Below are 24,116 nucleotides of genomic sequence, written 5' to 3' on the forward strand. Positions count from 1 at the left end.
CCATCGACCATGGTATCCTTCTGGATCGCCTGGGGGAGTTGGGCATAGGGGGCACTGCCCTGCAGTGGTTCCGTTCCTACCTCTCAGGTAGATTCCAGATGGTGGAGCTGGGGGACTGTCGCTGCGATAAGAGGGCCCTTACATCTGGGGTCCCTCAGGGAGCAATTTTGTCCCCTATGCTATTCAACATTTACATGAAGCTGCTGGGAGAGATAATCCGGAGACACGGGGCGCGGTGTTATCAGTACGCTGATGACACCCAAATAGTCTTCTCTGTGTCTCCGACTGATGCAGTGACTAGGGAGGGCATCTCTCCGCTCAATGACTGTCTGGAGTCGGTAATGGGCTGGATGAGGGAAAACAGACTCAGCCTGAATCCAGAGAAAATGGATGTACTTGTGATAGGCTCCCCCGGTCCCGGGAAGGAAATTTGTCCACCTGTCCTGAATGGGGTCACGCTTCCTGTGAAGGACACAGTTCGCAATCTGGGGGTGCTTCTGGACTCGTCGCTTCACCTGACTCCTCAGGTGGATGTGACAGTCAGAGGTGCCTGTTATCAGCTTCGGCTGATACGCCAGCTGCGACCCTACCTGGGCCGGGGGGAACTTGAAACAGTGGTACATGCACTGGTAACCTCTCGACTCGATTTCTGTAATGCGCTCTACATGGGGCAACCCTTGTACCAAACTTGGAAGCTACAGTTGGTTCAGAATATGGCAGCAAGGCTGGTCACTGGTAGCTCCAGGGCCAGCCACATAACACCTATATTGAAAGATCTGCATTGGCTGCCAATTCGCTTCCGGGCGCAATACAAGGTGTTGGTTTTTACCTATAAAGCCCTAAATGGCTTGGGCCCAGAGTACTTGGAGGACTGCCTCTCCCCATATAATCCGCCCCGCACTCTCAGGTCAGGTGGGAGACAACTTTTGAGAGTTCCCAATGTGAGATATGCGGTGTCTGCGCATAGGGCTTTCTCTGCTTCGACCCCGCAGACTTGGAACTCTCTCCCTGACGAGCTCCGCTCGGCCCCCTCCCTGGAGTCTTTTAGGAAAAACCTCAAGACTTACCTCTTTCGCCAAGCTTTCCCCCACGTGTCCTAATGCCATCCTTCTCCTTGTGTATTGTGTGTATTGTAATGGTTGGAACTGCTTCCACTGTGTTTTTACTGGTTTTTAATTATTAGGATTGAATGATGGATTTTATAATTTTGTATTGTATTGTTTTAATATGGGGGGGACTCTGATTGTGTAATTTTGTATTTTTATTATTCTGTAAACCGCTGTGATTGAAGGAATGGCGGTATATAAATAAAATCTCATTCATTCAAGACACATCTGGGGGAATCACTGTGTGTGATGCAATGCTGCTGATCTTCCACATCTTTGAATTTATATGTGCAAGAATAAAGCTTTGACCAGTTGGCTAGTCTCACATCGTACTGTGCAGAGAAGTGGGGGGAGGGGAAGAAAAGCAAGACCATCTCGTTTGTATTACTGGCAGAAATGGATGAAATGACACTGATCCTCCAAGAATGCTTGATATTAAAAATGTCATTGTGCTTTGGTGAGGAAAATGGCAACTCAGCTGTTTGACACTGTGCAGAATTATATTGTCATCAGTTACACTTTCATGTGGCACAAACTTCAGATAGCATAAACAGCACTGTCCTACTCAAGAAGTAAGTCACATTAAGCTCAGTGGGGCTTCTTCCCAGGGAAGTGTTGCAGGATTGCAGCCTAAAGCTTTGTTCCGGACAGCAGTGTTATTTACAAGCGTAGTATTATTCCATCACCAAGGCACTGGCAGTATCTCATTTTACAGGTACTGTTTTACTGGTGCCAATTCACCATTTACAGCTCAGTCTAAAGGCAATAATTACAAACTCTTACATTTCCTTCAGAATAGCCTTTCAGGGGAAAGAGTGGGTTTCTTCCAGGCTAAAATACTGAAGATCTGGCCAATAAGGTTCCTGCCATTCAACAGCTGCAATTTCCCCATCCCTTTATGGCCTTATTCAAAATTACTACCAAGTTGGATGTCAGGCTGAATACTAAAGATGAACATGCAGCAGAGATATATGATCCTCTTTTCCTTTTCCCTTTTCAAAGTCATTATTGCTTTATTTTGCATGTTACTAAATGGGTTTGCCACTGGAATGGGTTACAATCTAGGCTGTATGGTGATCACCTCTGGAAACTCCATTTTCCATCCCATTACTGTAAGATGTTGTTCTCATCCAAACACTCAGGCTGGCAACTATGTGAGGTGATGGTGGTGGCATTTAACACTAGGTGCACGGGCCCCAAATTTCCATCAGGGTTGCAGCACATGTGGAGGAAATCTTCCCTTCCCAGTTTACAATCCCAATTAAAATTACTCTTCACATTGACAACAATTAGCCTTAGGATCAAAAGCTCCCATTAATGCCAATGGAAGTGCCCCCCTGGCCCTAACTACTCATGGTATGGGTGAAACAATTTTCCTCAGAACTCCAGCTAGAGAGTTAAAAGTTAAACTAGAGCTTGGAATATTGTAATTTTACTTTTCGGAGTAAAATTTGACTATGTTGCTCGAGATTCTGGGATTCCTAACAGTGAGTTTAGGATTTAAGACCTGCCTCCCTAAATGCTGTGGTTCTGATATAAATTGGAAGGGGTGGCAGCATTTAGTTTTGAATAAAAATCCCCTGTCTTAATGGGTAACCACTGATTTAACAGAACATATCCTCTTTAATCAGAATGGAGATTGCAGTTAAGAAATCAGAACACTGGAACTTTGAAGGGCAGCTGTGAAGGAACTGGATAATTTCCTAAAGTATAAAGATATGTCATTGAATACTAAAGTTAAGATTTCCCAAGCCATCATATTTCCAGTTTCTATATATGGGTGTGAAAACTGGACAGTGAAGAAGCCTGATAGGAAGAAAATCAATGCATTTGAAATGTGGTGGTGGAGAAAAGTTCTACAGATGTTATGGCCTGCTAAAAAGCCCAATGGGTCCTAGAGCAAATCAAGCCCGAGTTCTCTCTGGAAGCCAAGATGACTAGATTGAGACAGTCATACTTTGGCCATGTAATGAGAAGACCCATTAGAAAAGACATTAATGCTTGCTAAGGTAGAAACAGCAGGAAAAGAGGAAGACTTCATTACAGATGGACTCCATCAAGGAAGCCACAGCCCAGAGTTTGCATGACCTGAGCAGGATGATGAACAGGATGACTTGCAAGTCTCTCATTCATAGGGTCTCCTTAAGTCAAAGTCTACTTGATGGTAGTAAACAGTAATGAATCTTCACATGAGTAATAATTCCAACACAGGTACAATCAACCAGCACTGGCCCAAACCATGTTCCTGAGGGAAGGGAAGGTAGCTTGTAGACCACAAATAGCTAATTCTGAACACTTAGAGTTGAGGAAAACCCTTTGAGAAGCTGTCTGCCAATATGGTACCAGTCTTGTTAGAACTGTGAGAACTGTGAGAGTAAACAGTTCATTTATAAAAACAAATTTTAATTACTCATGATTATTGAGAAAAATATTGTATGGTCTACTTCCAACAGGTTTGTATTAATAATCTTTACATTCATCTGCTCTTCTTAATCTTGGTTTTGACAAATCCAAAACCTCCAGCAGCAGTCCAGAAAAGAAAATTCCAATATATTCAAAATCATACTTTTCAATTAAAGTAAAATATGCACATGAAATGCATGCATTTTGCAAAACAGCATAGGCTTTCACTATGAACCTTAGTGCTAATTTTTTTTAGAAACCACCATTATAGTCTGAAAGTGATTTTTTTCTTTACTTACTTAATGATGGGTTGCAGAGTTTATGTAATATTCTAACAATCAAACCATTCATTTTTGAAAATAAAATATATTAATCAACTGCAGTTAAAAGTTTTCATTTAAAAGAGCATCCCAATAAGAGCAGCCAGTGAGGAAGCCAGACAAAATGGGTAGGGAGCCAGACACATCAAGTTCCACAATGTGCAGGTCACCGCAAGAATGCCCTGTTTGTCAGGCTGCCAGCTGATATTCCACAACAAACCTAACCATTTGCTTTAAACAAAATATAACAGTGATGAAAATAATGGGAATATTCCTCTGTGAGGCTAGAGTGGGTAGGACTGGAGGCAGGTGTTTTATTCATATTGACACACCCTCCTGGCCTGCTCCCTTGTGGCCTATCTCCCTTATGACCTGCTCTCTCCTTATCTGAAGGACCAGATATCGTGAGATCTTCTGAGGAGGCCCATTGATTTGTCTCATCACCCTCATAGGTACATTTAGTGAGAACACAGAAGAGAGCCTTCTTGGTAGCTGCTCCTAGACTCTGGAATTCCTTTCCTAGACAGGTGCCCTCCTTACTATTCTTTCGTGGGCAGGTGAAGATGTTTTTGTTTCAGCAGGCCATAAAAGGCTGACTGCTAAGGGGGGCAAGGGCCTTTCATGTGCTGTGTTTTTTAATTGTTCTTTTTAATGGTTTGTTTTAAACCACTCTCAAACACTATATTGTATTAACTTTTGTATGATGGAAAAAAAATTGTAACTGTTTTCTTTTTATTCATACAATCACAGCTTTACTCTTTCCACAGCATATTCATAAGCACTCATATCCACTTCTCCTGCTCTAAAAAGGGTCACATGCATTATGGGTTCTAGTCAAAAATAGATTAAGGTTATATGACTTTTTTTTGTAGCTATGATGGAGAAATAAAAGTAATTTTTTTAGAGTGTCAGCTCCTCATTAGTTCTGACTCCTTTTGGCTAGGGAAGTTGGGAGCAGGTGGCTCAATCTGCCTGGCCCAGACATTTAAAATACTCTTGAGAGTGTCACGGAGCTGCCCCAAGACTGGGTTCTCTCTGGGAGCAGTTTGTAAGAAACACAAGGCTGATGACCCAAAGCTAAAGAAAAGCTAACCAAGATTTTTGAGGAGGCAGAGAGGTTTCAGTGAGTGGTGCAAATGGAGGAGGAGGGGGAGGAGATACGATTCAGTCTTTTAGTTAAGCAAATGCTTTTATTTTCCTGAGAAAGTCACACATCAGTTTACCATAGAATCATAGAATCGTAGAGTTGGAATAATAATAATAATAATAATTTGTTTTATTTATATACCGCTATTCCAAAGATCATAGCGGTGAACAGCAAGTAAGCTAATTTGCCCCCAACAGTCTGGGTACTCATTTTAGCGACCTCGGAAGGATGCAAGCCTGAGTCGAGCTTGGGCCCTTTTGCTGGTCTTGAACTCGCAACCTTGTGGTTTCAAGTGAATGGCTGCAGTACAGGCATTTAACCACTGCGCCACCAGGGCACAGGAAGAGACCACAAGGGCCATCCAGTCCAACCCCCTGCCATGCAAGAACCCTCCATCAAAGCATCCCCGACAGATGGCCATCCAGACTCTGTTTAAAGACCTCCAAGAAGAGAGTCCTAAGGTCCTTTGCACTACACAATTATATTACTATTATTCCACTTTAACTGCCATAATAATATCCTATGGAATCCCGGGATTTACAGGTTAGTGAGGGGTGTTTAGAATTCTCTGCCAGAGAGCGCTACTGCCTCTGACTAAACTACAAATCACAGGATTCCATAGGATGTTGCCACAACTGTGTAAGTGGAGTTATAGAACTATAATTGCATAGTGTGAAAAGGACCCATGGTACAGCAAGGAAAGAGAGGATATTTCTCACATGTTCCTTGAAACAATCTGTTCTGAAGGTGTGGGCCCTCCCTCAGAACAGAGACGGAGCTGGTGCAGGGGGCTGTAGATCTAGGGTTATATATCAAATCCAGCTGGAGTTCTTCGATTGAAAGGAAAGTTCAATACTTTTATAAACTGCATAATTGCTCTACTTCCACTGCAGGCAAGATTTTTGCCCCACACGTTGAAGTGCATATAAAGCAAATCCAGGATAAAGCAAATCCAATAAAGGGGTCTGATCTCACATACCTTCTCCTGCTCTAATGGAATAATTCCAATATAATAATTATTCCTGCAGTTCCCTAGGAATTGTGAATGAACACTGGAAGATGAAGTGTTGGCCAAATGTGCAACCTAGGCACACTTACTCTTAAGTGAGCACTGTTGTTCTTAGTCCAGCTTACTTCCAGGTAACTGTGTATAGATTCAGGCTAGATCACTCATTTATTGCTGGCCAAACCTTAAGTAGGTGGAAAGTAGGCTATATTTCAGAGGAAGGTGTTGGCTCTGGGTATTCCTCACCTAAGAAAACCCTAGGAAATGTATGGGGCCACCTTAATTTGAAAGGTGACTTGGAAGGCACACACAGACACACACACAGGAGTGGCTCTGTTTGCAGTCAGCCCTGGAGGGTTTAAAAAGAGTGAGTGAATTCTTCGTGAATTTGTCATTATTAACCCCTGGCCTTAGGAATGATAACATAATCCCCACTGAGTGGTTCTCCCCACCACCACCCTTTGACTGACAGGCTGCAGGACGCAAAAGCTGGACTAAGTCTGGGCAAGGGCCATCTGTTTACATGGTAGTAACTTGGCAGCAGAGAGCATGCAAGACAATTCAAAAACTCAAATAGCCTCTTCTCGGAAGAATGTTTATGAGATCAGCAAAAAACGAGGCATAAAAAGAACTGCTCATAGGAAAGCTAGCAAAGATAGCCCAAAGCATGACAGCAGTGCATAAGGTGTACATGTGGGCAGGTACAGAATCCATCTCTTCGCTCTCTCGCTCACAGGCACATGCTAACACTTCTACATGTTAGTGACACATGGTAGAGATGGTGCTATCTCTGCATTATTGACAAAGGTGCCTTTTGGGGCCCATTCCCACTTACCGGAAAATCTGTTTCCTGAACTGTTTCCTGAAACTGGTTCTGAAAAACCATAGTTCCCACTATGCTTGCGCCAGGTCAGGAATCGGTTCAGGAATTGGCAAGTGGCGGGGGACAGCTTGTTGGCCCATCCATCTCTGGCCTCTTGTGGCCCAAAACCCCCGGCCCAGCCTCCTTACCAGCTTATTTGGCCACTGACCGGCTTCTCTCTGCCTTTATTAAAATTTCCTGCGGCCGGGGAGGCCAAAAGGAGGTCGCAGAGAAGCCAGGGGGAAGCCAGGAAGGAGGTTCCAAGGCTTCCGGCTTCTCTGCGACCTCCTTCCGGCCTCCCCGGTCATGGAAAATTTTTTAAAAGGCACAGAGAAGCTGGTCAGTGGCCAAAGAAGCTGGTAAGGGGGATGGACTGAGGATTTTGGGGCCAGGAGAGGCCAGTGATGAGTTGGGCTGGGCTGCCAGTGGGAACCAGGGTGGATTCAAATCCAATTCAAATCCACCTGGTTCCCACTTGGGCTGAATCAATTTATTTGAAAATAAATCCATTCAGCCCAAAAAACACTGCAAAAACCCAGTGTCTTTTTGATGTGGGTTAAATGGGCAAAAAAGGGCAAAAAGCATGGTTTTCTAAATTTGGATTCAGTGGGAACCATGCCCCTGTCGGCCAGGGCCTTCGGGTCCACTCTGACACAACTGGGGAGTTTGGGGTTTGGCATCATTTCCAATGACAATGGCATGCCCAGTGCCACCCTGACCCTGGCCAACAACAGCATACTCTGCGACCTAACCTTTCTGGAGCTCTTTCCCATTGTGATTGCCATCCACTTGCAAGCTCTCCGCAGGTCCAAGTGAGACCAACATGTCAAAGGAACATCTGTTGAGTTACAGAGGCTCCATGACTCCCACACTGCCTGACTCTTCCGGCTCAGGCGGCTCCCATCAGCCTTGGTGTGGGGCCGCTAGAGCCGTGATTGGCTGGCCATGGAGAAAGGAGGGGGTGTACACTGTCTGAAACAGGGTGCAAAGGGATCTTATAGCACCTTTGAGGGTAACTGAAAGAAAGAAGCTGGTAGCATGAGCTTTTTGTTTCAGTCTTCCTCAGATGCATGTCTGAAACAGGGTTCATGACACTGACTCTCCAGATACCTTTGAGTCTACTGGAAAGAATTCTGGTAGCGTGAGTTTTCCTAGACTTCAGTCTTTTTTCTTAGGCCAGGGACGTAGTGGGGGGGGGATTCTTGGGGTCCAGACCCCCCCTTCCATAAGAAAAATGAATGGTGTGTGCTGCTGTGCTGCCTCACCCAAGTTCTATTATAATGGTGGCACTTAGTCTGGACCCCCCTTTCCTAAAATCCTAGCTACGTCCCTGCTTAGGCGCATGGGGAGTGGATGGTCCAGGGACTTCACCCCATGGGCCTAAGGAAGGAGGTTCAAGTCTAGGAAAGCTCAGACTACCAGCTCTACTCTGCTCTGGACCCACAACAAACTCCAACTCCCAGAATTCCATAACCTTGAGCCAGGGCAGTTAAAGCTGTGCCAAACCAGGTTATTTCTCCAGTATGGATGCAGCCCCATGTGTGTACCCAGAGCCAGATGATTGGGGGGGGGGGGGGGGGGGGGGGGGGGGGGGGGTGCGGCCAGGGGGGGGGGGGGGGGGGGGGGGGGGGGGGGGGGGGGGGCTAAGAGGGGATTGGGCAGGAGGAGAGGCAGGCGATGGGGGACCTCTGGACAGTCTCTGAACCTGAGGAGGGGCAGGGAGAGGAAAGGGGTGCCCCTCTGCTGCTTTCCTTCTTTCTCCTCTTCCCTCTCTCCCTCCTCCTCCTCCTCCTCCTGCAGTCCTCGTCGGAGGAGAAGGCGAGGCGAGGCGGGGGGCGGTGCCTCCCTCCAGGTGCCGGGCGGCAGCGGCAGCAGAAGCCGGTCCTTGGCCCTCCGGAGAGGAGCCGATCGAGGCCAGAGAGAGAGAGAGGGGCTGGGCTGGAGCCGGCCGCCGGCCGCCCCGAGAGCCAGACAGCCATGCAGACCGCCACCGCCTCCATCCTCGACGTCTCCCGGACCGGGGTCACACGGCAGGGAGGAGGCAGTGACGCCGGCAGCAGCAGCAGCAACCGCACAGGTGGGTCTCTCCGGGGCGATGGGGCACTGGCCGGGTGCAGCCACATTGCAGAGGTAATCCGGTTTGACAGCGGTTTAAGTTCCCTGGCTCAGTGCTATGGCATTCTGGGAACTGAAGTGTGTGGTGGCCCCGGCGCTCAGGGGCCACCACACACTTTAGTTCCCAGAATGCCATAGCATTGAGCCAGGCAAGTCAAATCGCTGTCAAACCGGATTATCTCTGCAGTGAGGATGCAGCCTTTCTGCCCGGGTGCAAAGGGACCGTCCAAAACGCGCTGTAGAAATAACCCCATTATTTAACCGCCCTGGTTTAATGCTAGGGAATCCTGGGAACTGTAGTTCTGTGTGAGACATTTAGCCTTCTCTGTCGGGGAGCTCTGGGGCCACAGTGAGCTACGGGTCCCAGGATCCTCCGGCACTGAGCCAGGGCTGTTAAAGCGGTCTCAAACTGGATGGTTTCCGCAGTGTGTTTTTGGACCCTAATAGCTCGAGATGTGTTAGTCTGGAAAATCAGGATGTTAAAGGACCTTGTAGCCCCTGTATGAGACTAATAACTGGCAGAGAGAAGTTGGTGGCATGAGCTTTTGTGGGCTTGATCCTCTTTCCTCAGGTGTATGGCAAAAGATGTGGCGGTAAGCTTTGGCAGGCTTTTGGTCTGCTTCCTGGGTGCATACTGGCACCGACTGGATCCAGGGATGCCATGGCTGGAGCCCATGAGGAAGAGAAGGCAAAGTTTAGCAAGCAAGAATGGGAGCTGGGTGAAATAGATTCCCTTCCTGGCACCTCTACTTAAGAAAAAGAAAAAAGAGAGATCTAGGCAGGAAAGGAACTTTCCTCAATGCCTAGTAGAAAGCTACAGCCAGCCAGGGTTTGTACCATTGATTTTGGAAGGATCCCTAGCTGTGGTCCTTATGAAAAACCTCTCCAAACTCTGTGCATATCCCTCAGGTTGTATGTGGGCCCTGAGATTGCTTTTGTGGTTTTCAACTCTTGCAGACTCCTTGGACTGCCCAAGGGAGGTGAGTCCTGGGAGCCTTTGGGAGCAACAAATCACCTTCTGAAATGGGTTGCACTGTACTACATCATCAAAATAATACTGCTTTTTCAAACCAGAAGTAGACCTCTAGTCATTTTCAGTTGTTTCCTCCTGCCTTGGATTTAAAAAAACCCCAATAACAACCTTGATTGACTTTTTCATTTTTTCTTTCTTCTTGCCATTGCCTGCCACTGAGCTCTGATACTTACTGGATAATTTTGGCCTAGTTTCACCATCTCTCTCGAGACAGATCTACCTAGCAGGGTTGTTGTGAGCCTCAGGTGGGGAGGAGAATATGCCACCTTGAGCTCACTATAGAAAAAGCATGATACAAATGCAACTAAAAAAGCTTGAGAAGCCTGATATGCTTCCAAGTGGTGAGTTTGGTGTCACATGTGTTCTGGCCCCAAGTTAACTTTGTAGCTAAGCCTGTTAAGTGTCCAGAACAGATGCTGTTTGGTGCGCTTTAACAGAGAAGGCAAAGAAAGAGAACCTTTTTTCAGACTTGCTGATTTCATCTGAGTTGGAACAGAGTGGAACATACATCCTTTGAAACAGACTAAAATTGCACGATTACCTTCCCCTTTGCTGCAGGAATAGCTATTTTTCTTTCTTTAGAATTGTTACCGTACAGAGGGAACTGATGTCAGCTGGGGTCATGCAATAAGCTGGCCTCATGCGGGGAGAGGATGTATTAGTGAAGGTGCATACTCTCTTCATTAATGGAATGTGCTTGCAGATGCACCGTGTTGGAGAAAATAGGACAACAGCAGATACTGAAAGTCAGTGATGAGCTCCTTTATGCTTAGGAGAAAATGAAACTTACATTGTGGTGTAGCTCGCTCTTGAGAAGTCGTCCATTCATGGCTATAAACTTTATTTCCCATATCCTTTAGCTAAACTGGAGGATTCATTGCACTTTTAAAAGTCTGTAGCTGAGAAGAAAGGCCCACTGGGCAGTTCGTGACAAGGATGATAAAATAAGCAGTTTCCCTAGTTTTATTTTCTAAGTGGAATGCCAAGTTTTCACCATACATTATAACCAATGGGGAAAAGCTGGCAGTCTCTATATGTATGTATATACATGTGTGTATGTATTCATATGAATACAGTCACGCAAATACACAAATCTAGCAACTTGTTCACTGTTTTCAGCTGTAGTGCCATAATTTAAGTTAAAGCAGCTCTTTTGGAAATGATTCCATCCTTAATGTAGTTCTGGTTCTGTGTTAATCATCTGTATACCAGCAAAGTACAGTACACTGGTACCCCGGGATACGAACGCGCCGCGTTACGAATTTTTCGGGTTACGAAAAAAAAACATTTAATTAATTATTTCCGGGTTATGAAGGTTTCCCCGGGTTGCGAAAAAAAGCCGGCGCTATTTTAAATGGAGCCGCGGCGGAGCCGCGGCTTTTCCCCATTAGCGCCTATGGGGATTCGGCTAACGAAAGACTTCCGGGTTACGAAAATGGCGCCGGAACGAATTAATTTCGTAACCCGGGGGACGAGTGTACTCAAATTTTCAAGCAGTTGTGCTTGCATAGTCAAAACTCAATTACCAGTTCAGATGGATATGGTATCAGGAGACTACCGTATATACTCAACTATAAGTCGACTCCATGTATAAGTCAAGGATAGGTTTTTGGGCCAGAATTACAAATTCTGAAATGACCCATGGATAAGTCGAGGATAAAACTTAGGAGCACGAATCAAAGGATTTAAAGGATGAAGCAAGGGAAAACAATGCAAAAGAACTTACAAAATTCCAGCAGGCATAACTGTTTGTATCAACACTAAAGGGTGGATGGATGAGAAGGGGATCAGTGCTTCCAGGACAGATTACACTCTTGCCTTTCACCAGAAGATGGTTCCTGTTTAAATAAGAGTGAAAATATGGTACTTAAATTGACCTGTGAATAAGTCGACTTAATCTATATACTCATGTATAAGTCTAGAAATTTTAGTTAAAAAATTGACCCAAAAAACCTGGGTTGACTTATCCATGGGTCAATGTAAGTACTGTACACATACACACACACACACACACACACGTCTAGGAATCATCCCCTTCTCTGAATAGAGTGATGAAAGGTGGAGAGCTTAGTCATCCGGAGCACCAAAAAGAAGCATGGGCGGGATACAGACCGCCAATTTGGGGCGTCTGGCCCCGCCCCTTTCCCCGGAGTTCGGGGCTTCGCGGCTACACCGGCAGCCGCTGAGGCCCGATCCGCCGCTTTTCGGGCTGCGGGGAAGCGGCAAAAAGGCCGCTTCCCCGCAGCCAGAAAAGGGTGTCCCTGGGGCTTCAAGCCCCAAAGGACACCCCGCAGCGCGGGGGGAGCGGAGCAGAGAAAGGGCCGCTTGCCCTCTTCTCGTTTAGTCCGCTGGGCGCAGCCTTCAGACGGCTGCGCCCAGCGGACTAAACCCGGAAGGAGCTCCGAAACGGAGCTCCTTCTGCTCCGTGTCCAGGGCGCACTAAGTGCCCTGGCGCGGAGCTACTACGTCATGGCGCGCCCGCCCGTCTAGAGGCGGCACGGCCATGCGTACTCACGCGGGCGGCGGCGTGCGAGGGCCGCTGCCGTTTAGTGCGTGTTCGCCACGCACAGGGTTAGGGCGGTGCGGAAGCAGGGAAGTGGCACGCCCTTTTCCCTATTGCGTGGCGAACACGCACTAAACTGCCAGTCTGTAACCGGCCATGGTTTTCTCATCCATCCAGCCTTTAGGATGAGTACAAACAGCTATGCCTGCCAGAATTTTCTAAGTTCTTTGGCATGATCTTCCTTTGCATCAGCCTTTAAATCTTTTGTTACATGCCTCTAAGTTGAGTATATATGGGTAGTTTTTTTGGGTCAATTTTTTGAGTAAAATTTCTAGACTTATGTATAACATATATACAGTTAGTATGTAGATGTTAAGGTTTTCAGAAGTCTATAAGAAAAACTAAAGCCTATGTGGTGGTGGAGGAGAGCCTCCAAAATAGTGCAGTGATGAGTGAGTGTGTTTCATGGTCAAAACTTTTAAATGCTATATTTTGGACTCCAGTTCCCAGAATCCTCCAGAATAAAAGAATCACTGGGGCACATTTGATGAGTGGTACTCCCAAACAGGAATTTCCCCACGTTTGGGGAAATGCAAGGGGAAGAAACGGGGGAGACAAAAAAGAATAGTTGAAAACTGAATATTAATTTAATCATCACATTAATATGATAGGTTATAGATGGTATAAAATCTTTTTTAAAAAAATTATTATTGTGTGCCTTCAGGTTGGTTGACATGAAAGAGGGCATGTGGCAAGCTGGAACAGCAAAATGGACAGTCTTGTTGCAGTGTTTCCTTGAAATTTCCATTTGTTATTTCATAGCCGCTTTTTAACGACTGGCTTTTGTAACTCATGGCTGAAAAGGTTCATTTCTGTTGGTATAATGGTACTGAAAAGCTGTCAAGACTCTATTCAGTTGAAAAGCTATGGGGAAAACAGAGAAGGCAAGATCGACATAAACTGAGTTAGGAAACTGCCTGCTGATTACTTAGCGCTTGTAATGTATCACTGTTGGCTACATGTTTTTGCAAAGCCACAATTGTATTGTATCTAAATTCATTAATTAAAGATTGAAAATTAAAGGGAAAAACTATGGTGCAATAAATATAATGATGTCTAGAGAGATAAGCATTATTTTTGCAGCCCTGATAAATATGAAGAGCATGGTAGTGTTCTGTTCATCATCCACAGACCAGCTTTCTGCAGTGAAAGCTGTCCCCTTCTATGTGTTCTCAGAGCAGTAGCACTGAATGTACTTGTCTTCTGTAGTATGTTTTGTGGCAGTGCTATTAGAAATGTAATCTACTTTACTCACATAAAGCCTGATTCTATGGGCTTTACTTGACTATTTATGGTACAGTAATGGACCACCAAGGGAGTTATGTACTAAGAACGGTCTGTTCAAGGTTGGCTGCTTCCCTGAACCCATCTGGATTATCGGTAAGGGGTATTGGGAGGCTAACAGGTCAACCTGTCGAGTGACAGGTATGATCAGGTTGCATATAATCCCCACTCTCCATTTCTCTTGCATTCATGAAACAATTAAAAAAAATATCTTCTTTATTTTGTTTCACATCTTTTTTCACTTGTATCAGGAGATTCTCCACTGCATTGAATTTGATATTCATGTCTTGCAGGCCATTGCTAGTTTCTTTCCTAAAATCTCTCATTTCATCCATGAATCTCATCAAATATTGCAGAATCCCTTCTTCTGTAAATCCTGTTCTGAGCTGTATATTCAGAATTTCTTGGGCTCCTCCCTTCGTCTTTCTGTCAGTTGTCATGTTTTTCCTTCCTCTCTTTCACTTCAACTTCCTCTCATCCTCTTCTGCTTTTTCCCTCCTACTTTCTGCACTTTTCTTTCCAGGTCTTCTTTCTCTTTTTCTCTATACTCCTTTAGTCCCTTTCTTCTCCTTTGCTTCTTTTTAATGTCTACTTTCCTCTTCCTTCTTCCTGCTCTCTCCTGCCTTGCTTCCAAAAGAAACATACTTTCTCCATGTCCAGCAAATGCCATGTACCTTACATTTGACATGGTGTGGGGAAATTACAGTGGTGGTTGGGGCAGAGCAACCCCATCACACCATCCCAGTGCCAAATTTGCCACATTTCCAGTTTTTTTAAAAAGTTGACACTTCCTCTTCTGCCGTCCTGGATTAAGATTGCACTTGTACACACTACACTGAGTATGAATGCCTTGGCGCGTTACAGACCGCCGAAAAGTGGCGGTCTGCTGCTGCCGCCAGTTGCAACATCGGGAAACCGTAGCAGCCAAATGGCGTGGTTCCCGGACGCTGCAAAGAAGGAGCGTGAAAATCGCGCTCCTTCCTGCGCCCTGGAAGAGACACCACAAGTGCCAAAGCACGCACTCGCGGCATCATATCTGGGGCGTGATGTGCGGACGCAGCATGTCCGCTACGTCAAAATGGTGGCAGCCGTGTGGAACGGCCGCCGCCATTTCGTATGGACTCAGTCTAACCCTAGTACGTGCTGAGCACATACTTTCCTGCCCGTTTGTAACGGGGCCTTGTTTTGAAGGGAAAATAGAGGATTTTTCTGATTCCACTTCTTGAGGATCAGGGAGTTCAAGTCCCTGTTTGACAGCTTTTCTGGAGCTTTTTTTCTAAACATTGCCTGCTGTTGTTTGCTCTTTTCCCTTTGTTTCATTGCCACTTATTAATGACTTGGAAGCAAACAAAGAGGAAGTGTGAATAGAGCAATTAGGAATACCTACATCTTTTGATGCTACAACCAAGCAACTAAGGTACTAACCTGTGTGATGTTTCTGGAAGACACAATTAGAGTGGTTTGTTGTTTTCTTGTGTCCTTGGTCTTCTGTATTGTTCTCTGAAGAAAACCTGTTTGCCTTTAAAAATATGATTATTATTGGTCTAGTTCACAGAAAACTAGTTCACAGAAAAAAGTTCCAAGGACTTGCACAACATTCCTCATAGTTGGGAAGTATGCTTTAAACAGCCAGGATGCAGTAGGGTTTCTCTGCTGATGTAATTTCTCTTTGACAGGTTTGGGAGTGGTGATGTGTGTTCACTGGAAAGAAGTAGAATGTTCTTGTCCTTTAAACAACATTATCTGATTCACCCTGTTTGGTTTAATGGTTGTATGCAAACACATTAAGCTTTTAATGTGGAAAATGTTTTATTGGAATATTTGTAATAGTATAAAGAGAATACTATATACCCATTTTCTATTTAACAACAACAAAAATAGTGTGCCTGTACTGAGGTTTTTTTTTGGGGGGGAGACATACCTGAAGAGAGCGATATGAAACATTCTTTTGCTGAGGTGTAACTATAGTTCTTTCAGTTTCACACTCTCTCTCTGCTACTTACCTGTTCCTTTTCAAGTTAAGAGAAATCTGATTCAGTACAACTAGCTGAAAATTCTGTGTCACCAAAGGATTGATTGCATTACCACAGCCCAGACAACTCTGGATAAGTGTGTGTGTGTGTGTGTGTGTGTGTGTGTGTGTGTGTGCATGTGCGCGCGTGTTGTGGAAATTTTTCCATGAAAAAAATAGACTATAACATTGGAAAAATTGTCTGTGGAATAGTTTCCAGTGCACATCTCTGAGTGGGAGGTGAAAAATTCCTCTTCTCCTTTCTATTATACATTCAAAGTCTGTGCTGGAGTGCTGGGAAAACCATCTGGAACAGGTTTTATGACAATGGCTGTAGGAGCAGAGCAGGAAACAAAGTCCTATCTCACTAGTACATGACGTCCAGTGCAACACTAGTTCCAGGCCAAAGTGCTCAAGGGCTATTTGTGTTCTCTACTCAGTGGTCCAGAAGCTGAAAATATATTCTACTACACTAATTTTGTCATGTTGGCACCTCCTCTTGTTTCAGGAGCTGCACAGTTATGGAAACTATGTGCTCAGGAAATACATTTACCTACTAACTTGTGTGTTATACCCAACACCCAAAAGAAAGATGGAACATTTGAGATGCAAAACAACTCGCTTATGGCTTAGAAAACATTTGTTTTCTTTTCTGTAAGAATGAAAATGTGGGTAAATGTTTTACCATATTTTGATGAAAATTTGGTCTCAGAGGTCAGATCCTACTTTGGGTTGCCAGTTTGTCATCCTTGATTTGTATGCCATCTAATCTTGCCCGTGTCTCTAGGTTCTGTGTAGACACATTTACACACAATCTGAACAATATAAGAAGGCTGGCACAGATGTTCTTTGTGTTATGTGCTTTAAGACTGGAATCATAATTTTGACCTTCTTACTCTTAGTAAAACCCTTTGTTATGATTAGAAATTTGCAGAGGATTATGATATTATTGAGCAGATAATTTCACAAAACCCATGGCCTGTGAAATAGCTATTTGTACTACCAATGGCACATGGTGATTTTTTTGTTTTGCTTTTTTTTAAAAAATGTATTCTTATATGCAATAAAATAATAAAAATAAATAATAATTTAATCAAAAATAAACCTTAGCAAACTTAATTATAGTGATTAATATTTATAATAAAATCATTTCCCTAAAAGCAGTTGATAATAGGAATCTAACAAATACACTTTTCCCTATGACCAGAGCCTAGAGCACTGTAGCCTAAAGAGCTTGGACAGGGGTCTTTGGCAGGCAAGGAGGATGGGCCAATCACCAACTTACCTGCTTCTTAATCAGTGAAAGCATCAGTACACAGGAAGAAGCTCTTCTAGAACATGGCCACATAGCCCGAAAAACCCACAAAAAACTACATCAGTACTCTCTGCCTTCCTTTTCTCTCCAGACTGCTGTGTCTAATAAAAGTGTTGCTTTTGTTTTTCTAACACACATTCTAACATGTGTCTTCCTCTCACCTCTCTAGCATTTTACAAATGAGAAACCTCTCTTTGAAGAGCTTTCAGAGGGCAGTCCTTTGAAGCCTTGCTTTATTTCAAGGGATGTCTGGCCAAGTCCATTTTTAAAGATTAAAAAACACTTAAAGAAGAGCAAAAGACCTGAAGTTGCTCATTAACACTGTATAGATCACAGTCAGCTAAGTTAGTGTGTTTTGATGTACAGGTTCAACTTAGTAAAACTTGCAGGTGCTTCTGGTCAGTCAGGCTTATCTGCTCTCTTGTTTTCTGTTGGTTTTTTGTTCACACGTGTCCAGTAAGAGATTCTGGAGGTAATCACTGTTTACTTGCAAAGTAGACTCCTGTTCTTACCAGCAAATATTGTTTATTGAATTGTTTATTGCAGACACACTGCTGCAACATGACACTAAAAATCTGTGTTTCTCCATTCCTCACAGTGCTGAGGCTGAGCCTTTGTAAAAAGCTTCACTGTCAGATACTTTCTTAAATGGGCTATGCCAGTACATTATTTCAATTCACATTATAGTAATCTTTCTGGATTTGCATCTAAAGATATACATAAGTATATGTATACTTATGTAAGTGTGCATCCCTCTTTTTCATTGATATGATCCCTTGTTTGGAATAAGACATGAGTGGCCACTCTATACCAATTACCCTCCTGTGCCATCAGTCACCTCTTCCTCTCTTCGTGTCACAAATGTGCTGCACTTCTTGTCTAATCTTGCCAATACCTTCTTTTACTGCAGAACATGGCTGACTCAAAATTACAAACGCAAAAATGGCTTCTGTGCAATATCACCCACATAGATCACCAAAGTAGAGTAGTCACAGCAGTAAGCAAATAAATTCCAATTATCAAACCCCATCACTATCTGAAAAAATAATAAAAAATTTGAAAGATATTCCTTTGTTAAAGATCTAGCTTGTTTAAGTGTTGTTCCAACTTTATCCACTTTAGATTTCTGCCTTGCAGTGGCTATAAAAATTAAGAGAACCTACATCTCAAATCACTCTTTAATTCTTCATTTTACAGTAACAATGGATTGCCTTTTTTATTGGTCTGGCAGATCAGATGCCTGAGGTAAAAGTGGGGTAAGTTATCTCACCAGGGAGCTATTAGTTACTTTCAGAAAGGGACATGACCAGCTTGGATAGAATACTAATGGTCACTGGGGTCAGAAATGAAGAATTTAAATGATCCGTGCTAAATCAGATGAAAGACCATTCTATCAGATATGTTTCTCACAGAAGAGCCATATTCATATCTGATGGAATAGGCTGTCATCCATAAAAATTCACATGATAAAATTGTCTGTAAGGTGCCACAGGATTCTTTCTTATTTCTGCTGCAACACACATAGCACAGCTATCTCACTGGAAACAAATTCATGTTGGGAACCCAGAAGTATCACATGAGCACCCTCCCACTTGTGCACCTCCAACTACTGGTATTTAGGGGCCTGTCATCACTAATCCTGGAGTTACTGTCATTATCTTTACATCCCATACTTATCCTCAGAACTAGGACTAGGAGGTATACAAGGCCTCATTTTTAATGAATTCATCTAATTCATGGCCAGCCCAAAATATTTTACTGCTTGATGTGAGATGCCATCGATTCTCTGCCTTACCCTATGATTGATTGTGTTTGTATAATTGTACTACTTGTTTTTATCTATTTTTATGAGATGTTTGTAGTAGTTTTATAGTCTGTAAACCGTTTTGATCTAGGGAAAAACGGTATACAAATAAAATTTATTATTATTATTATTATTATTATTATTATTATTATTAATATATCACACTTAATGTACAGAAGCTAGCTAAACTTATACAAATTTCAAGGCAACAGACAGGCTTAGGCAGCTGAGATGTACACACAGCCTTCATGGCACATGCAGCTTTCTCCTCCAGTAACATTACTATGGAAATTATTGCATACCTCTTTTCGCCCGATCTGGGTACGGACTTAAATGGATCTTATTGTATGCCTCCGTGCCCAACTTGACTGCATTGCATACTTGACCTAGACTCCTGGGATACTTTTTGAAGAACTATACTTTCCCATTCTTTGAAAAGTACGGCAGGAGTCTGGATCAGGTATGCAGTGCAGCCAAGTTGGGCACAGAGACATGTGATAAGATCCTTTTAAGTCTGTGTCCAGCCTGTGCCCAGATCGGGTGAAAAGAGATGTGTGATAATCCCCTATGACTACCCATACCACTCAACATCCGTCATCTGAGGCAGCTGCTTCACAGTGCTTAATGGTGAGCCCTGCCCTGGTCTGATCATATTTAAAATGCATCTGAGTTGGTTTCTGTCATTATATTTTGTGGCAGAGATTTCCAAAGGTCTATGACCAAAACCAGGGAAATTGTTTCTGTTACGTGGCATTCCCAAACCTCTTAGGGAAAACCTGGTTTCCTTCACACCTGGATTCATGTTACTTGTTTTCCTACCATGTAAGGGGTTTGGCCAGAATAAAGTGATACCTTTCTTTACATAGGCTAGTTTGCTCTCTGCACAAGCAAAGGCCCCGTGGGTTCATAAAAGACAGTGACACCCAGAATCTCAAGAGGAGTTATTTTACTTCTCAACTGGAGTTTAAATTTCCTTGTCCTTTATCTCAGTCCCCACAAGGCCAAGAGAGATGTGGCCTCAGCCTGCACTGAGATCCCTCCAAACCAACTGAACTACAGCAGAGACAACATCTATACAAAACATAGGCCCGTGACTCTAACACCCATCATCTTTTCTTTCTCCAGTGTGATTTTTAAATGCCTTTTGCCTGATGAAGAAGCCTGTTTTGTGCATTGTGGTTAGCCAATAAAGGCATAATCATTTTGTCAATTTTGGATTTTGTTTTATTTTACTCTATGGTGAGTGTGGCTGCCGCTGAATATGTTTCATGGGCTGAGTGGTGGTGGTGAGGTAAATGCATGCTTGCCTGCCTTGCCCTGCAAACACGTCTGCCTCACATTTGATAACACTGAATATCCACGTGGGAGGCATAAAGTTCTAACAGGTCTTACACATGTGAAATGCACCCATGTCAATTATGTTGTCACCCTTGAATTGTATAAGCTTATCCTATATTAGAATGTTATGGCTCCATTCCTTCAGAGATGAGGCAGGTGTGACAAGTAGGAGCAGGAGGGAAAGCACACACTTTCTTGTCATTCATTGAGGAGCAATTTGGAAAAGTGCTGTTTGGTCCTCCATTACTCATCGTTTGAGGCTCATTCACACCTCAGGTCGTTTCTTATCACAATTCCTCTATATCTGATACATTCCAGCTGGATGAGTCAACAAGACTTCACTGAAATTTGGAGGTTGCATTAAATGTGCTCTTTGTGACTGTCATGTTCTTTTAGTTTTCAAAAGAAAAAAAAATGAATAGTTGCAGACAAGATTAGACTAGAGATATTCCTGCTCATAAGACTGAATCTACCCCAAGACTCCAAGCTATCTTTGCTACTTCTCAAAGCAGGGGCGTAGCCAAGGGGGGGGGCCCCTGGGGGCCGGACCCCCCTTCCATTAGATATAATGAATGGTGTGCGCTGCTGCGGTGCCGCGCCCAAGCCCCATTATAATGGTGGCACTCAGTCTGGAACCCCCCCCTCCCAAAATCCTGGCTACGTCCCTGCTCAAAGGCATAGCTGGGTTAGTCTAGAAGATCAGTGAGCAAAGGGATCTTGCAGCACCTCTGAGACAAACTGAAAGATAGAAGTTGGTAGCATGAACATTTGTAGACTTGAGCCTATTTCCTTTGATGTATCTGAGGAGGTAGGCTCAAGTAGGTAGGGGAAGACCAGTGAGAAGGATGGGGATGGCTTGTAGAAAGGGGCTGCATGTCTCCTGGGATTCTGCCCTTCAGCAGGAATTATATAGACAGCACAATTTTCTCAGGATGGATTGGTGGCGATATAGTCCCCTCTTGTCTCTTGTGGGGGGAATCATAATTTGTGGATTTTTTTTTCTCAGTAGGGATTTTATACAGAGCATCAGAATGCTTCCTGCTGGGACCAGACCAGACCTTGGAGAACCCAAAGCTGAAGCCTCCACAGTCACCTTTCTCTTGCCATGAAGTACATTTCCCCAACAGCAAGAGAATGGAAGAAGTGGAGGCAGCAGCCATGGGTTCTTTGTGAACACTGGTTTGGAACACTCATAAAGAGCTTGTGAAACCTCCATTTTACATGACTATACTGACTGTGGGTACTAGGAGTTACAATCCAAAAGGTAGCTTTTTCAGGCCCAAGCTTGATCATTGTTGGGGTGACAAAAAGGATACTTTTGTAACTAAAGCCTATGTTGACTCACCCATACATGCATCCCTTGATGTTGTGCTCCTTAGGTACTGCGTAAATATAGGATTAAGCCATGCCAATTAAAGTAGCATTACAGCACTGTAATTGTGTAGTCTGAAAGGCAGTGTGCTGGAGTTTTGGACACATTTCAGTTGTGTTTTACCTGTGATGGCCTATTCAGACATGGACATCAGTGATCTGTGTGCATATGTAAACTGGTCCCCAGTGCCTAATGGAGGAGCAAGGACCAGATTAAAGGGGCTGTGGTGGAAAACCTTAGCAGTCTTTGCACATGTCCATAAAGGATTCTAACCTGTGGTTTCAGTCTGACTGCTGACTATGAGAAGTCAGATTCCCCCTCCCTGTCGCCTGATGAAATTAGCCATCTTTAACATTAAACATGAATTCTGAATTTATACTGAGCAAGTAATCAAGACAGATTGTTGTTGGGCTCTGTTGTTTCTTAGGCAGATGTGCTGCTATTGACTGAAAAGGTCAGGGGCAGTTCTGCTTTGCTGCAGGAAATCAAGGCAAGAGTAAGTCTGTTAGAACTAATCTGTAGCATTTCACTTCTCCTTTCGTTTCATTAGTGATAAACAAGCTTAACCTGCTCTTGATACCTGGCACCCTCCCCTAATTCCCTCCATTCAGGAGAGGAAAAGCATCAGTCCTGCACTTTAATCATTTGTAGGACACGTGAAATCTTCCCAGTTATTTTGGTGAGTCATTTCTGCTTTGCTAAACAGGGGCATTGTATGCTAACAGCACTTGTGCACAGATAGACAAATGATTCCCATTGCTTTGATTTCTTTAATTGTTATTTTTATCTTGTTTTGGATCTTAGTATAATTATATTTAAAGGTTAAAGACATTATCTGTGGCTGCAGATTTAAAGCAGAGACTGAGTTTAATTGTCTACCATGACTGAGCTGTTAGAAGGCTTAAAAAAAACAAAACTTTTATACCATGCATATGTGAGCCGATAGACGGCTGGCCGGATCGATGAATGGATATTCTTCCTCTTCCTTTCTCAACTAAAATAAAAGGTATTTTGAGGGGGGGGGAAAGGGATGGTGGCTGTTTAACTGTGCAAGACTCCCCACTGAAAAAGCACAAACCTAGCTTAATCATATTTTATTCACACAATGCCTCCATATATACACTTCTACATATAAAATTGCATATACAATTGAGAGTGGGATGCAATAGCAAAAGTCCCAACCCAGTGATCATTTACCTGACTGTCTGTATGGCTCAGGTGTACTCATTTGGAGTCTGGAGGTAGAGTAAGGGACCAAGCAAAAATTGCTCCCTCAACACTCCCCACATTATTGGATGTACATCATCATGTGAACAGTGCTAGTACAAGTTTCTTCCCTTACCATTCCCCCCCCCCCCCCGCCCCCCTTGTATACATGAGCTTGAAGCAGTCAGCCTGTCTCAGCAAATCTGCTCTTGAAACTACAGCTCCCAGAAGTCTTAGTAAACAATGATAAGGGATGATGGGGGTTGCAATTCAGCAACATCTGGAAGACTACATGGAGGGTTCTCTGATTTGACAATTGATTCAAGTGGATCTGGACTAGTTGCCACTATAGGATTGAGACCTATACTTTCTGTTTCAGAACTTCTGTCATGGAAATTAGCTTAGTGTAAGAGGGATTAGCCTTGCTTGTCCTTTATCTAGAGCAGGGTAAAGAACTATGGAAGGCTAGCCACACTAGCCTTCCAGGAGACCTTGGAAGTTCATACCTATACCTCTCAGCAGAACTCCATTCCAAAAAAACAACACAACACAAACAAAGCAAAAAATTAAAATGTTTTTGACCCCAAAAGAGTCTGAGGGCATGGAGGACATTTTCACCATGTTTTTGCTAACATTCCTATTATTTTAGGCTTAGAAGAGTCTTTTTAGTGGCTGAAAGTCACTTCCTGTTGCTCAAAAGTCACAGGAAAAAAGGCCCCCATTCCCTCAGAATGCATTTGGTTTTTTTTAAAAAAAACATACAGTATTCTTGGGAGGACTGGACCATGGCTGTACTTTGCCCATCTAGAGCAATATAAAAATTAGGAAATCAATATTGGTTTTCTACATCTTTCTCCCACAGAAAACATTTTTGAAATAAATCTAAGTAATTTCATTGGTGGGCACAGGGAACATGGTATCATCACTAAATGTCTAAATGTCTATTCCAGCTTTCCATAATCTGTTCCCACCAGATGTGTTGGACTACAGCCCCCATAATCTCCATCCAACATAGCTGGGGTGGTGGGAGTTGTAGTCCAACACAGCTGGGGCACCTGGTTAGAGAAGGCTAGTCTATTTAAATGTGTTTGATAAAGTTGATCTATCTTTTGTGAATGCCATCATTATGCTCACATACAGCCCTTCTGAGCACTTGGAATTTTCATTGCTTCCAATTTTATTACTTTGTTTATCTATTTTATTTATATATCACCTTTTAAAAGAGCCATTT

General features: G+C 43.6%; 1 protein-coding gene across 1 annotated transcript in view; it reads left to right on the top strand.

Moving 5' to 3' along the window:
- The first annotated feature begins 8,798 nt into the window (after positions 1-8,798).
- Positions 8,799-24,116, top strand: part of SUSD3 (sushi domain containing 3) — a 72,646-nt gene continuing 57,328 nt past the window's right edge. The window contains exon 1 of the mRNA XM_042453289.1: positions 8,799-8,921. Within this exon, the coding sequence (XP_042309223.1) occupies positions 8,822-8,921 (100 nt within the window). The 5' untranslated portion in view covers positions 8,799-8,821. The remainder of the gene's footprint in view (positions 8,922-24,116) is intronic.

Source organism: Sceloporus undulatus, chromosome 2 (assembly GCF_019175285.1).
Source record: "Sceloporus undulatus isolate JIND9_A2432 ecotype Alabama chromosome 2, SceUnd_v1.1, whole genome shotgun sequence".
Lineage (NCBI taxonomy): Eukaryota > Metazoa > Chordata > Lepidosauria > Squamata > Phrynosomatidae > Sceloporus > Sceloporus undulatus.